Source organism: Schistocerca americana, chromosome 2 (genome assembly GCF_021461395.2).
Source record: "Schistocerca americana isolate TAMUIC-IGC-003095 chromosome 2, iqSchAmer2.1, whole genome shotgun sequence".
Taxonomy (NCBI): domain Eukaryota; kingdom Metazoa; phylum Arthropoda; class Insecta; order Orthoptera; family Acrididae; genus Schistocerca; species Schistocerca americana.
The window spans coordinates 1,034,851,260-1,034,865,986 of record NC_060120.1 but is presented as its reverse complement, the minus strand read 5'-3'; the positions used below and the strand labels follow the sequence as shown (position 1 = coordinate 1,034,865,986).

The following is a 14,727-nucleotide window of genomic DNA, read 5'->3' as shown; positions in this document are numbered from 1 at the left end:
TAGGGTTGTTCTTGCCAGAACTGACAGCAAACCAACATCGATAGCGATAGTTTAAGTATACATGTCAACTTCACAAGCTGAAGATGAGGAGATAGAGAAAGTATGTGAGGATGTTGAACGGGTAATGCAGTACGTAACGGGAAATGAAAATCCAATAGTCATGGGGCCTGGAATGCAATTGTAGGGGGAGGAGTAGAAGAAAGGGTTACGGCAGAATATGGGATGGGTACTAGGAATGTGAGGGGAGAAAGACTAATTTGAGTTCTGTAATTAATTTCGCTACTAAAAGCGAGTAGTGTGTTCAGTAATAACAAGAGGAGGAGGTGTGCTTGGAAAAGGGCGTGAGATACGGGAAGAGTACAGTTAGATTACATCATGGTCAGACAGAGATTCTGAGATCAGTTTAAGTATGCACTACATTAAAAATCGCTCCAACAGGCGTTATAGTTAGTACGTTTAGTTGCGCTGAAGTGTCGCAAAATGTGACGTCGATCCTATAGTTTATTGCTCCGTTGAAATCATATTTAGGTCCGTGCCAGGATTTGCACTGTTTTCGTTCTAGATTGATGTTTAGGTCGAGTTTCGGGGCGCTTAGTTCATACCCCTTCATTTTAAGCTCATGTTCCAAATCAGTGCCTAATAAGTTGCACTAAAAACTAAACTCCACCCGAACAGTCCATGAAGGCCTAACGGTACCGACCGGCCGCCGTGTCATCCTCAGGCCACAGGCGTCACTGGATGCGGATATGGAGGGGCACGTGGTCAGCACACCGCTCTCCCGACCTTATGTCAGTTTCCGAAACCGGAGTCGCTACTTCTCAATCAAGTAGCTCCTCAGTTTGCCTCACGAGGGCTGAGTGCACTTCGCTTGCCAACACCACTCGGCAGACTGGATGGTCACCCATCCAAGCGCTAGCCCAGCCCGACAGCGCTTAACTTTGGTGATCTGATGGGAACCGGTGTTACCGGTAATAAATTGCACAGTTAATTCATATTGTGCTGTTTTCAGACGCGTGGTATGCTACAGTTATTCATAAGAAAATAAAACTCACAAAAAGAAACTTGCTAATAACACTTCCTGCCGCTAATGCCGTCGGCAGGGAAGGAAATACCTAACGAAAAGTACGGGACATGTTTCGCTTGCTGACACACTGTAATCATTCGTGAAACTGTCCCTAGATGGTGCGACTTCCGTAGCGCATTGATTTACAGATATGCCTTTCCTAAAACGGATTAGAACTACCTTTCCTGTAACGGATTAGAACTGCTCTCGACAGAAACAAAAAACTGTCTTCTGCACTAACGAAACATTAATATTAACCGTCGATTAATGACACCTTGAAGCATAATAGAAGTTCATAGAGACAGGGATTCGATAGTGGGGTCTCAGCTACTGTGTTGATTCCCTTTCGTTTTAACCAAGGAAACGTAAAAATCATGTGGAGTTAACGAACAGAGCTATGAATGTGTAAGAGAGAAAATGGGAGCCAACAATTCCTCTTTGTTCTTTTGTGGTTTGTTAGACAAACGATTAGAAGCGCACAAAATAAGTTGCTCGCATAACTTCTGCGCTTTTATGTAACTAAAGCAATTACTTTTTATGCAAGTACAGTTACGTGCACAAACATAAACAAATGTATATAATTATTGTTGTTATTTTGTACTCAACTTTCTTCACCATTATCAAAGGGAAGAGTTTTCTGTTATTACTGATAAATGAGGAAGTTGTTTATGAGTAATAGAAACATGTTTTATATCAGTTCAACAAAGTATTGAAGCGATGTTTGATATACACTCCTGGAAATGGAAAAAAGAACACATTGACACCGGTGTGTCAGACCCACCATACTTGGTCCGGACCCTGCGAGAGGGCTGTACAAGCAATGATCACACGCACGGCACAGCGGACACACCAGGAACCGCGGTGTTGGCCGTCGAATGGCGCTAGCTGCGCAGCATTTGTGCACCGCCGCCGTCAGTGTCAGCCAGTTTGCCGTGGCATACGGAGATCCATCGCAGTCTTTAACACTGGTAGCATGCCGCGACAGCGTGGACGTGAACCGTATGTGCAGTTGACGGACTTTGAGCGAGGGCGTATAGTGGGCATGCGGGAGGCCGGGTGGACGTACCGCCGAATTGCTCAACACGTGGGGCGTGAGGTCTCCACAGTACATCGATGTTGTCGCCAGTGGTCGGCGGAAGGTGCACGTGCCCGTCGACCTGGGACCGGTCCGCAGCGACGCACGGATGCACGCCAAGACCGTAGGATCCTACGCAGTGCCGTAGGGGACCGCACCGCCACTTCCCAGCAAATTAGGGACACTGTTGCTCCTGGGGTATCGGCGAGGACCATTCGCAACCGTCTCCATGAAGCTGGGCTACGGTCCCGCACACTGTTAGGCCGTCTTCCGCTCACGCCCCAACATCGTGCAGCCCGCCTCCAGTGGTGTCGCGACAGGCGTGAATGGAGGGACGAGTGGAGACAGGTCGTCTTCAGCGATGGGAGTCGCTTCTGCCTTGGTGCCAATGATGGCCGTATGCGTGTTTGGCGCCGTGCAGGTGAGCGCCACAATCAGGACTGCATACGACCGAGGCACACAGGGCCAACACCAGGCATCATGGTGTGGGGAGCGATCTCCTACACTGGCCGTACACCACTGGTGATCGTCGAGGGGACACTGAATAGTGCACGGTACATCGAAACCTTCATCGAACCCATCGTTCTACCATTCCTAGACCGGCAAGGGAACTTGCTGTTCCAATAGGACAATGCACGTCCGCATGTATCCCGTGCCACCCAACGTGCTCTAGAAGGTGTAAGTCAACTACCCTGGCCAGCAAGATCTCCGGATCTGTCCCCCATTGAGCATGTTTGGGACTGGATGAAGCGTCGTCTCACGCGGTCTGCACGTCCAGCACGAACGCTGGTCCAGCTGAGGCGCCAGGTGGAAATGGCATGGCAAGCCGTTCCACAGGACTATATCCAGCATCTCTACGATCGTCTCCATGGGAGAATAGCAGCCTGCATTGCTGCGAAAGGTGGATATACACTGTACTAGTGCCGACATTGTGCATGCTCTGTTGCCTGTGTCTATGTGCCTGTGGTTCTGTCAGTGTGATCATGTGATGTATCTGACCCCAGGAATGTGTCAATAAAGTTTCCCCTTCCTGGGACAATGAATTCACGGTGTTCTTATTTCAATTTCCAGGAGTGTATTTTTGTTTTGCGATTCTTTTTTATTGAGAAAGTTGCGTTTTCTAGTGCTGTATGATAAATTATATTGTCTTCTATATTTTTACTACACCATCCCCCTGTTTCACGTTAAAAATCAACAATTTTCGAATAGACCCTGAATTAAACATTGGCAGTTTCAGTTTTGCTACAAATGCTGTTTGTTCAAGTAACATACAGGAGTAGAAGAAGAATGTTACTCGGTCCTTTGTATATCATCAGTCAGTTTCTACACGGTTCACTGCATCCGGTTTTTACGGGAAAGTAATGACACTGAGTGCATACCGAAAGAAAGCGATTGTGTTATAAGGTAACACCCAATAGGTATGCAACGCAACCAGCATGCAGGGAAGGCGGATACTATCTTAACTGACCAAAACTGCCAGTAAAAGTACCGTAGTCTGCTCTTACGTACTGTAGCCTACGGTAGGCGACGGTAGTTTAATAACTCTATCGTAGCAGCCACGCTCACAAAACCTCTCCTGCATGGAGCTAACCGACATTTCAGCATGCAGCATTAAGACTAGCTGCTAACTGTCTGAAAAACTTCACTAGGCATCAACAGTTCCGAGAACTCTAGCTGCCATTATTTAAATTCGTGTTGGAAACGCGACCTGATTTATTTATCGATTTATTTATTTTTGCTATCGTTTCGGCCTGCTATGGACCACCAAGATTTTTATCTCTTCTCTGATTGTGTTTTCCTCTTTTGTCAGTAGATTTTCATTTTGGCTGACTGTGCTTCTATTCTCTGTTTTGACCACTTGCAGGCAGGACGTGGAACTGGCGTAGTAAGCGAAATAAGGTTTTCAGTAATTTTGACTTTCTCTCTGAAAACTTCTCGATCCTGAAAGTTCTCAAATGAAATTTCAGCTTCGTGTAAATCCTTTTTAACATGGCTTGCCCATTTTGGATATGGTTTTGTTTTTGAAATTGATGAATGTATGCGATGAGTAAGTCTTTGCCGGTTCATTCTTTCCAGATGACCAAAAAACATTTCTCCGCTTCCTCATGCTGGTAACAATGTCTTCTGCATGTTCTTAAAATTCACAGTTGTGTCTTCGGCGGAATTCTCCGTTTTCTTTGATAGGGCCAAGGGTTTTTCTCAAAATTTTCCGGTCTTTTATTTCAGGTTTTCGTAGTGGTCCTTTCTTCGTCATGTTTAAACATTCTTATGCATACAAAGGTGACGGTCTAGTTACGGCGTTATAATGACATAGTTTTACGCTTAAAGACAGGCTTTTACTTTTGTATAAGTCTTTGCACAGATGAAAAGCACCTTCTAGATTACAATACATACTTTCTACAGCTGCATTTTCTGAACCGTCAGGTGTAATTATTTCTCCAAGATATTTAAATTTCTTCGACTGCTTGATTTTCTCTTGTCGTATTTCAATATGAGGAGTAGCGTGTTTGATGTTTGTGAATAATTCAGTTTGGTTAAATGCTATTTTTAGGCCAGTCTTAGCAGCAATTGATTGTAGGCTGGACACTTGAACGTTAGTTTCGTCAATATTATTTGCAATGAGTGCCAGATCATCAGCAAAAGCCAAACAGTTTCCACTGAGGCCATTTCTTTTGTGTCCAAGTTGAATCCGATAATCTGGCGGTACGGTTGTTTTCCACTCTCTGACTATCTTTTCCAGGACACAGTTGAAAAGCAATGGAGAGTGCAGGTCACCTTGTCTCATTGCTGTACAGATTTCAAATGGTTCTGACAGTTTGCCTCTGAACTGGACCTTTGACACTGTGTTATTTAAAGTGGCGCTTATCAGATTGATTGTTTCCCTGTTGTTGTTGTTGTTGTGGTCTTCAGCCCAGAGTCTGGTTTGACGCAGCTCTCCATGCTGCTCTATCCTGTGCAAGTTTCTTCATCTCCCAGTATCTACTGCAACCTACATCCTTCTGAATCTGTTTGGTGTATTCATCTCTTGGTCTCCCTCTACGATTTTTACCCTCTACGCTGCCCTCCAATACCAAATTGGTGATACCCCGATGCCTCAGAATATGCTCTACCAACCGACCCTTCTTTTAGTCAAGTTGTGCCACAAATTTCTCTTCTGTCCAATTCTATTTAATACCTCTTCATTAGTTATGTGATCTACTAATCTAATCTTCAGCATTCTTCTGTAGCAGCACATTTCGAAAGCTTCTCTTCTCTTCGTGTCTAAACTATTTATCGTCCACGTTACACTTCCATACATGCCTACACTCCATAGAAATACTTTCAGAAACGACTTCCTGACACTTAAACCTATACTCGATGTTAACAAATTCCTCTTCTTCAGAAACGCTTTCCTTGCCATTGCCAGTCTACATTTTATATCCTCTCTCCTTCGAGCATCATCTGTTATTTTGCTCGCCAAATAGCAAAACTCCTTTACTACTTTAAGTGTCACATTTCCTAATCTAATTCCCTCAGCATCAGCCGAGTTAACCCGACTACATTCCATTATCCTCGTTTTGTTTTTGTTGATGTTCATCTTATATTCTCCTTTCAAGACACTGTCCATTCCGTTCAACTAGTCTTCCAAGTCCTTTGCTGTCTCTGACAGAATTACAATGTCATCGGCGAACCTTAAAGTTTTTATTTCTTTTCCATGGATTTTAATACCTACTCCGAATTTTTCGTTTGTTTCCTTTACTGGTTGCTCAATATACAGAGTGAGTAACATCGGGGAGAGGCTACAACCCTGTCTCACTCCCTTCCCAACCACTGCTTCCCTTTCATGTCCCTCAACTCTTATAACTGCCATGTGGTTTCTGTACAAATCGTAAATAGCCTTTCGGTCCGTGTATTTCACCCCTGCCACCTTCAGAATTTGAAATAGAGTATTCCAGTCAACATTGTCAAAAGCTTTCTCTAAGTCTACAAGTGCTAGAAACGTAGGTTAGCCTTTTCTTAATCTAGCTTCTAAGATAAGACGTAGGGTCAATATTGCCTCATGTGTTCTAATATTTCTACAGAATCCAAACTGATCTTCCCCGAGGTCGGCTTCTACGAGTTTTTCCATTCGTTTGTAAAGAATTCGCGTTAATATTTTGCAGCCGTGTCTTATTAAACTGATAGTTCGGTAATTTTCACATCTGTCAACACCTGCTTTCTTTGGGATTGGAATTATTATATTCTTCTTGAAGTCTGAGGGTATTTCGCCTGTCTCATACACTTGGCTCACCAGATGGTAGAGTTTTGTCAGGACCGGCTCTCCGAAGGCTGTCAGTAGTTCTAATGGAATGTTGTCTACTCCCGGGGCCTTGTTTCGACTTAGGTCTTTCAGTGCTCTGTCAAACTCTTCACGCAGTATCATATCTCCCATCTTCATCTACACTGCTGGCCACCGTAAATGCAACACCCTGAAGGAAGCATCCGAATCAAGTGAAATTTACACCATGGGTTTACAGCGATGAGATATGCAACTGATTAGAATTTCAGCGCAGACGCACATCACGCGCGCCTGTGGCGCCACCTCATAGCTTGGCGATTTCGACGAGTGTACGTTCGGCACGTGTGTTTACCTTGTGGTTATTTCACAAGACGATCAGTTATGCCTCGTAGACAACAGCGAACATCGTTTGATCAAGTATCCGAGTTCGACAGAGGAAGGATAGTGGCTTACCGAGATTGTGGATTATCATACAGAGAAATCGCTAGTCGTGTTGGACGAAACCAAACAACTGTAATGCGGATATGTGACCGTTGGATGCAGGAGGGTACGACGGACCGACGTGGTCGATCGCATTCACCTCGGTGCACCACTGCACGTGCTGATAGGCAAATTGTGCGCATGGCAGTGACGGATCGCTCAGTGACATCCCGAACCATAGCACAGCACATTGCGTCTGTAACGCATCATCCAGTGTCTGCGCGTACCATTCGACGCCGTTTACAGCAGAGTGGTCTGTCCGCAAGACGTCCATTGCTTCGTATACCATTGACGCAGAACCACAGACGTCTCCGTCGCCAATGGTGTGATGACAGACGGATGTGGACGGCAGAATGGAATGACGTTGTCTTTACTGACGAGGCACGCTTCTGTCTGCAGCACCACGATGGTCGGATTAGCGTGTGGAGACACCGTGGAGAGAGTATGCTGGACAGCTGCATTATGCACCGCCACACTGGTCTTGCACCGGGTATTATGGTATGGGGCGATATTGGATATTACTCTCGCACGCCTCTAGTACGCATTGCCGGTACTTTAAATAGCCGGCGCTACATATCCGAGGTGCTGGAGCCAGTTGTCCTTCCTTACCTTCAGTTCTCGGCCACAGCCATATTTCAACAGGATAATGCGCGACCACACGTGGCACGCATTGTCCAAAGGTTCTTCGTCAATAACCAGATTGAAGTGCTTCCCTGGCCGGCTCGCTCTCCGGATCTTTCGCCGATAGAAAACATGTGGTCCATGGTTGCTCAACGGGTGACCCAGATTACATCCCCAGCTGCCACACCAGATGATCTTTGGCAACGTGTGGAAGCTGCTTGGGCTGCTGTACCCCAGGAACACATGCAACGTCTCTTTGACTCAATGCCGAGACGTGTGGCAGCGGTGATCTGCAACAATGGCGGCTACTCTGGCTACTGATTCTGGCAGGAACCACATGTCACAGACGTCTGTAAACGTAATCATTTGATACTTGGTCAACATGTTATCTACAAAATAAATTTTGTTGTGCTACCTCTTGTCTTTCTTGGTGTTGCATTTACGGTGGCCAGCAGTGTACATCCTCTTCCATTTCCATAATTTGCCCTCAAGCACATAGCGCCGTTGTATAGACTCTCTATATACTCCTTCCACCTTTCTGCTTTCCCTTGTTTTCCTATCTAGACCAAATTCGGCAAGGGTGTTCTTTGTTGTTTCTCGATCAATTGAGTCATACGCTTTTTGAAAGTCGACAAAGGTCACAACAAACGTTTTTGATCTTGATTTGGCGTATGATATAACAGGTTTCAGGTTATGGATCTGCTCTGCACAGGATCTTGATGTCCTGAAACCACCTTGATATTCGCCCAATCTGTAATCCATTACTGAAAAATATAGGGCGGCTCTGCCACAGAGTCGCGCGGCTGCTGAAGTTTATTTACAAGTCCTTTTTTGCACAGGGTCGGCGGCGCTGCGCGCGCAGAAGGTGTCGGAGGCGCACGGAAACTGCCGCGTGGAGGCGTTCAGCAAGGTGCGCGAGATGCCGCGCGCGCTGCGACACCTCGTGGCCAACCCCACCTTCTTCTTCCTGAACCTGGCCGGCGCCAGCGAGGGGCTGCTCATCGCCGGCTTCGCCGCCTTCCTGCCCAAGCTCATCGAGAACCAGTTCAGCGTCAACGCCACCTGGGCCGCCATGCTCATGGGTCAGTATCTTCGTCTTCTGCCCTTCCAGTGACTTGGCCTTTTCACCTCGTGTTGCGCGAGGCGAGTAAGTTGAAAACGTTAACAACGTAATAAAAGTTCTGTTCTGTAACGTATCACTGCTTTCAAGTAAACCTAAGTGACAGTATACTGTAGGCAGGCCAAACGCTGCCACAGTACCTGTCTACTACAGCTGCCACAATTGCAGCAAGCACCAACGAAGAACGGCGTTCATTTATGCGCTTTCTGAGGAGTGAAGGTGAGGCGTGTTTATGATTGCAATAGGAGTGTGATGTCGTCAGTCATACGGCCACACCGCCGCCTGAGAGATCGATCCGCCCGATGTGATTCTCTCGATAAATGGAAGAACGGCTGTGTTAGACAAAGAGTACACAGCCAGTCGCAGTACTTAATGCTCGCCGCGAGGCGCCGCTAGGACACTTCATGTGTAGTGCAGTTGTGCCAGTCTACAGTTCGTAGCCGAGCTCAGTGGTCTGTCAGCGCCGATGTTAGTCATCGTCTGCAGCTCAGTCATTGTTGCCATCAAGCCTTTGTAGCTACGTTCCAAGTTAGTCTTAAAATTCACCGGATTCGACATCCAAGATTACGAGAGATTAATTCGTCAATGCAAGATTTGTGACATGTAAATTCGGTCATTCTTCAGACGCTTAGTCTAGTCACGTCTTCTCTAACTGTCAACCAACTGATCATGGACTACAGCAAAGTTAAGTAATAAGTACTTTCTTATTTTGTACTCCTGATAATTAACTGTGTTTCCCTGTTGTAGCTACCAAGCAGTCTCGGCATAGCAGAACCCACCTTTCCACCTCCTTGGCTACCTCATATTTGCCTCCTCATGTTGATGGACTCGATTATGGTGGAAGATCGAGAGCCATCAAGGAGTACGAGTGGAGTAGGAAGCAGAGGAACGCCGCGAAGCCTGCCACCCAGGACAGGCATACTGCACTGCGTATATGGTGTCTGTTCTTTTGGAAATGTCCTAAAGAAGAGACACTACAATACAGGGTGTCCCACTCAGACCTCCCTGTTTTAAGGATCCAGGAGAGAAAAACCACAGTACATACGACAGTGAAAAATGCACCAAATTGTAGAGCATCTCAAAGAATTTATATTCCCGCGTCAGAAGTACCAAGTGTCGTCGCCAGAGCGCAGTATGGTCGCATGAAGTGAAAATGGCGACTCCAAAGGCAGTGCGCGCAAGCAGCAGTGTGGTTTGCAGAAACAAACTCGTCGGTTACTGTGCAAAGAAATTATCGTCGTGTGTATGAATGCGATCCACCTGATGTGAAAACAATTAAGGAATGGTATAAGAAGTTTCCGGCAACAGGAAGTGTCCTGAAACATTCTGGCAGTGCACGTTATGGAGTTTCAGAAGAGACAGTGGAGGACATAAGACAAACGTTTCTCAGAAGCCCACGTAAGTCAATTCGTCAAGCATAAATAATTCAAAAGCCAAGATCGTTTAAACACTGTTTACTAGATGACCGGTTTCAACACACTAAAGGTGCCATCATCGGAACTGTGAAGTTTTAACATGACAGGTTTGAGGGAGGGCTTACATGCGTTACACTATATATATTACTATTAGTACATCACCACATACCTGAATGTGCCCGCATCTCGTGGTCGTGCGGTAGCGTTCTCGCTTTTCACGCCCAGGTTCCCGGGTTCGATTCCCGGCGGGGTCAGGGGTTTTCTCTGCCTCGTGATGGCTGGGTGTTGTGTGCTGTCCTTAGGTTAGTTAGGTTTAAGTAGTTCTAAGTTCTAGGGGACTTATGACCATAGATGTTAAGTCCCATAGTGCTCAGAGCCACTTGAACCATACCTGAATGTCGCTTAACATGCATAAATCATTTGGATATAACGATACATAAGGAAGACCAGCTGATATAAAATCATTGTCACAGAAATGATTTTCACTGCAAAATTTCTGGCAACAGGAAGTGTTCTCAAACATTCTGGCGGTGCACGTTATGGAGTTTCAGAAGAGACAGTGGAGGACAAACGTTTCCCAGAAGCCCACGTAAGTCAATTCGTCAAGCATCTAGGCAACTTGATGTACCTCAATCAACACTGTATCATGTAGTTCACCAGCGCCTTCGTATGTGTGGTTACAAAGTGCAAATTCTGCAACATCTGACACCGGACGACAAACCACGCCGACAGCAATTTGCTCCGGGTATGCTGCAGCGTATTGATGTGGATGCCAGTTTCCTGAAAAGATGTTTATTCGCAGATGATGCAACCTTTCATCTATCAGGAAGGGTTAATAGGCATAATGTTAAGTTTTGGGGTTCGCAAAATCCGCACATTGTCATTGAACATGTTAGCGATAGCCCTAAACTAAACCTCTGGTGCGGGCTAACGCACGACAGGATTGTTGGACCATTCTTGTTTGTGGAACAAACAGTGAATGGGTCAGTGTATCTGGACATGTTGGAGCAGTTTGTATATCCTCTCAGATACAAGACTTGCAACTCAACATTTTTTTCAACAAGATGCAGCTCCGCCGCATTGGTCAATGGCTGTTGGCAAGTTCCAGGATGGGAAATTTCCCAATCGTTGGATCAGACACGGAGGACCCATTGCCTGGCCACCACGTTCATCTGACATTACGCCGCATGATTTCTTCATGTGGGGATTTGTGAAGGATCACGTGTATGAGACCAAATTGGACGCTATTCCTACGTTGCGACATCGCATCATTAATGCGATTGCAACAGTAACAGAGGAAATGTTACAAAGAACTTGGCAAGGAAGTGAATATAGTCTCGACATTCTTCGTGCTACAGATGGTTCACATGTAGTGGTGTAATGATGATAAATAAATAAATTCTTTAAGATGCTCTACAGTGTGGTGCATTTTTCATTGTCGTGTCTACTGTGTTTTTTTTCCCTGGGTCTTTGAAATCAGGGAGGTTTGAGAGGGACACCGTGTGTAATTCAGGCGGTAACCACCAATGAACCTTTCAGTGCAGATGCACACGAAGCTCGAACTCTCATGGATTGGTTGGTTGGGTTATTCAGGGCAGGGGATCAAACGGTGAGGTCATCGGTCCCATCGGATTAGGAAAGGATGGGGAAGGAAATCAGGCGCGCCCTTTCAAAGGAACCATCCCAGCAGTTGCCTGAAGCGATTTAGGGAAATCACGGAAAACCTAAATCAGGATGGCTGGACGCGGGTTTGAACCGTCGTCCTACCCAATGCGAGTCCAGTGTTCTAACCACTGCCCCGCCTCGCTTGGTTCTTACAGGAATTGGCGAGATGCCGCGAGTGTAATGAGGCTAATGAGAAGGGGCACTGTATGAGTAGTGTGTGGTACATGTTGAGAATTTCGGTCTGATGGGAGGGCGTGCTGGGGTGGTCCATGCAGTTGTGGTGACCACTGTGTTCGGATGGCATAGTGTTCAGTGTATCTGCCTAGTAAGCTGGAGACCTGCGTTCGAATCTTGTTACAGCAGCGCAAACTATTGTGGTGGCCAACTGCCTTGCGATCGTGTGTGAAATAGCTGTGCATCTAAACATTGGTCATGACTCAGTGCACTGTTCATGACGAGCGATTGGGGAAAGCAACTATGCTCCGAGGAAGACGTGCAGCAGGCAGTGCACGAGTGACTGCACACACAGCCCAAAAGAATTTTTTTCCAGAGGAATTGATGCACTTCCTATGTCCTGGAGGAAGTGTGTTGAACGTCAGGAGTACTACATCGAAAAAGATACACCTATCTTCCACATTCGTGCAATAAATCACTTGTAAGAAAAAAAGTATTTAAGGTTTTCAGTTGACTCACTCTCTTAAATGTTTTTGTAAATTAATTAAAGGCGTTTACATTTTCCTTACTGGAGGCGGGATAGAATCACCCAAATTGCCAGTCTTCAACCATGTAATTATGTAATTTTCAATCTGAATATGAAGAAATTAAAAAGACAAAATTAGTGATTTTCTTCATGATGAGTAAATCCACACCGATTGTATTTGATAAATTTTTTACTTGCATAAAATTGTACACACGGAACGGGTTTCAGGATGTAACTTCCAACTTCAGTTGCTTGATAGCATATGAGAAAATCTTACTGCTCATGAAAAAAATCTAGCAAATTTATCAAGTAGCGTGACATGCCAACGAAAAGAAGAAATCATCACGAACTTCTGTTTTGACATGTGTAGTTAGCAACATGTGTCAAAGAATGAACCATGTGTGCAGTATAAAGCCAAAGAGAATGGAAAATAGGCGTAATCTGCTTCTTTTTTGCCCATATTAGCAATAAAGTACAAGTTAACTAATTATTTATGTTTATTTATTGCAAAATATTGAGCCGGCCGTTGTGGCCGAGCGGTTCTAGGCGCTTCAGCCGGAACCGCGCTGCTGCTACTGTCGCAGGTTCGAATCCTGCCTCGGTCATGGATGTGTGTGGTGTCCTTAGGTTAGTTAGGTTTAAGTAGTTCTAAGTCTAGGGGAGTGATGACCTCAGATGTTGTCCCATAGTGCTCAGAGCCATTTGAGCCATTTGAACAAAATATTGAGAAAGCCCACATGTTTACTACATAAATTTTAATGTAATGTCAAGAAAATGTATCAAGACTGTCTACAGTGGATTGGCATTCTTCCCTCTACGTTCATTTTAAAGAAAAATGAGATGAAAGACGAAATTTCAGCATGATTTTAAGGTCTGGAAAAATTTCTAGTGTTTGCTGAAAAGTTTAGTTTTTTGAAAATGGGAGGGTTTCTCAATATTCCCATTCAAATGGAGAAGAGAGAGAGAGAGAGAGAGAGAGAGAGAGAGAGAGAGAGAGAGAGAGAGAGATACGGGGGGGGGGGCATGTGTGTGTGTTTTGTGTGTGTGTGTGTGTGTGTGTGTGTGTGTGAGAGAGAGAGAGAGAGAGAGAGAGAGAGAGAGAGAGAGGATGAGTTTAATGTGTGCCAGAGTGGGTATAAATAAACTCGTGGAAATCGTTGCCACGGCTTCAGCCTTGCCTTGGAACTGGTCTGCTCTATCGAGCATATGGAATTCCCGCTCATAAAGACAAATTTCAGCGCCTCTGCCTGCCGCCTGTGCTCCACCCCTCCCCCACACCGTCCCTCCCCTACGTAACGGACGGCGTCCGCCGGGAGCTCGTGGCATTGCCGGCAACAGACGTCGCATCCTGAGTTACGACCAAGACGCTGCGCAATCTCCGGCCGCTGCCACTGCTGCCCGCCACACTTGCAGGCGACACACGCTTTTCATCTCGTCTCTTCCCTCGCTGTTCCGGGCCGCCTCTATAAACTCATTGCGTCCTTCGTCCACGGGGGACAGCTAAGATATGAAAAGTGGTTAATCGACGTTATCTTTGGGCGTGACCAGTATGAATATCGACTGAAAACACGAATTGCTATAACCAGTCGCATTTTCAGGAGGAGAGCGATCTACATCTACATCTACATTTATACTCCGCAAGCCACCCAATGGTGTGTGGCGGAGGGCACTTTACGTGCCACTGTCATTACCTCCCTTTCCTGTTCCAGTCGCGTGTGGTTCGCGGGAAGAACGACTGCCGGAAAGCCTCCATGCACTCTCAAATCTCTCTAATTTTACATTCGTGATCTCCTCGGGAGGTATAAGTAGGGGGAAACAATATATTCGATACCTCATCCAGAAACGCACCCTCTCGAAACCTGGACAGCAAGCTACACCGCGATGCAGAGCGCCTCTCTTGCAGAGTCTGCCACTTGAGTTTGTTAAACATCTCCGTAACGCTATCACGCTTACCAAATAACCCTGTATCAGTGTCAAAAAACTTCCAAACTAAAAGTTTTATTGCCCAGTTTGGAGCCACGTGTGGCTTTATTGAACCGTGAATTTAACTTTCAAAATCTTTTCTTAAAGAATGTACTTTATTTACTAGCGATTCATCAAGAACATTAACACATTTAACACTATGTGAGCGTGGAAGTAGTTGCCAATTGGTAACTGATGAAACAAATTAATTTTTTTTTAATAAATGGAAATTTTATTCCTAAAAGCCGCCTTTTTTTAAAACAGATTTAAAATTATAGTCAGAAACCGCCCTGTAAATATCAAGTTACAATTAATTCAGAGGCAGAAATAACAATCTTTTTTTTGTTGATAGTATGAGCTTTCGGGCT

At 45.5% G+C, this 14,727-nt stretch overlaps 1 protein-coding gene across 2 annotated transcripts in view; it reads left to right on the top strand.

The window, feature by feature from the left end:
* The window catches only part of LOC124594925 (solute carrier organic anion transporter family member 4A1), a 539,939-nt gene that overhangs the window by 458,602 nt on the left and 66,610 nt on the right, over positions 1-14,727 (top strand). For both annotated transcript variants that reach the window (XM_047133418.1, XM_047133417.1), the window contains exon 6: positions 8,337-8,579. In XM_047133418.1, coding sequence (XP_046989374.1) covers positions 8,337-8,579 — 243 coding nt within the window. The remainder of the gene's footprint in view (positions 1-8,336; positions 8,580-14,727) is intronic.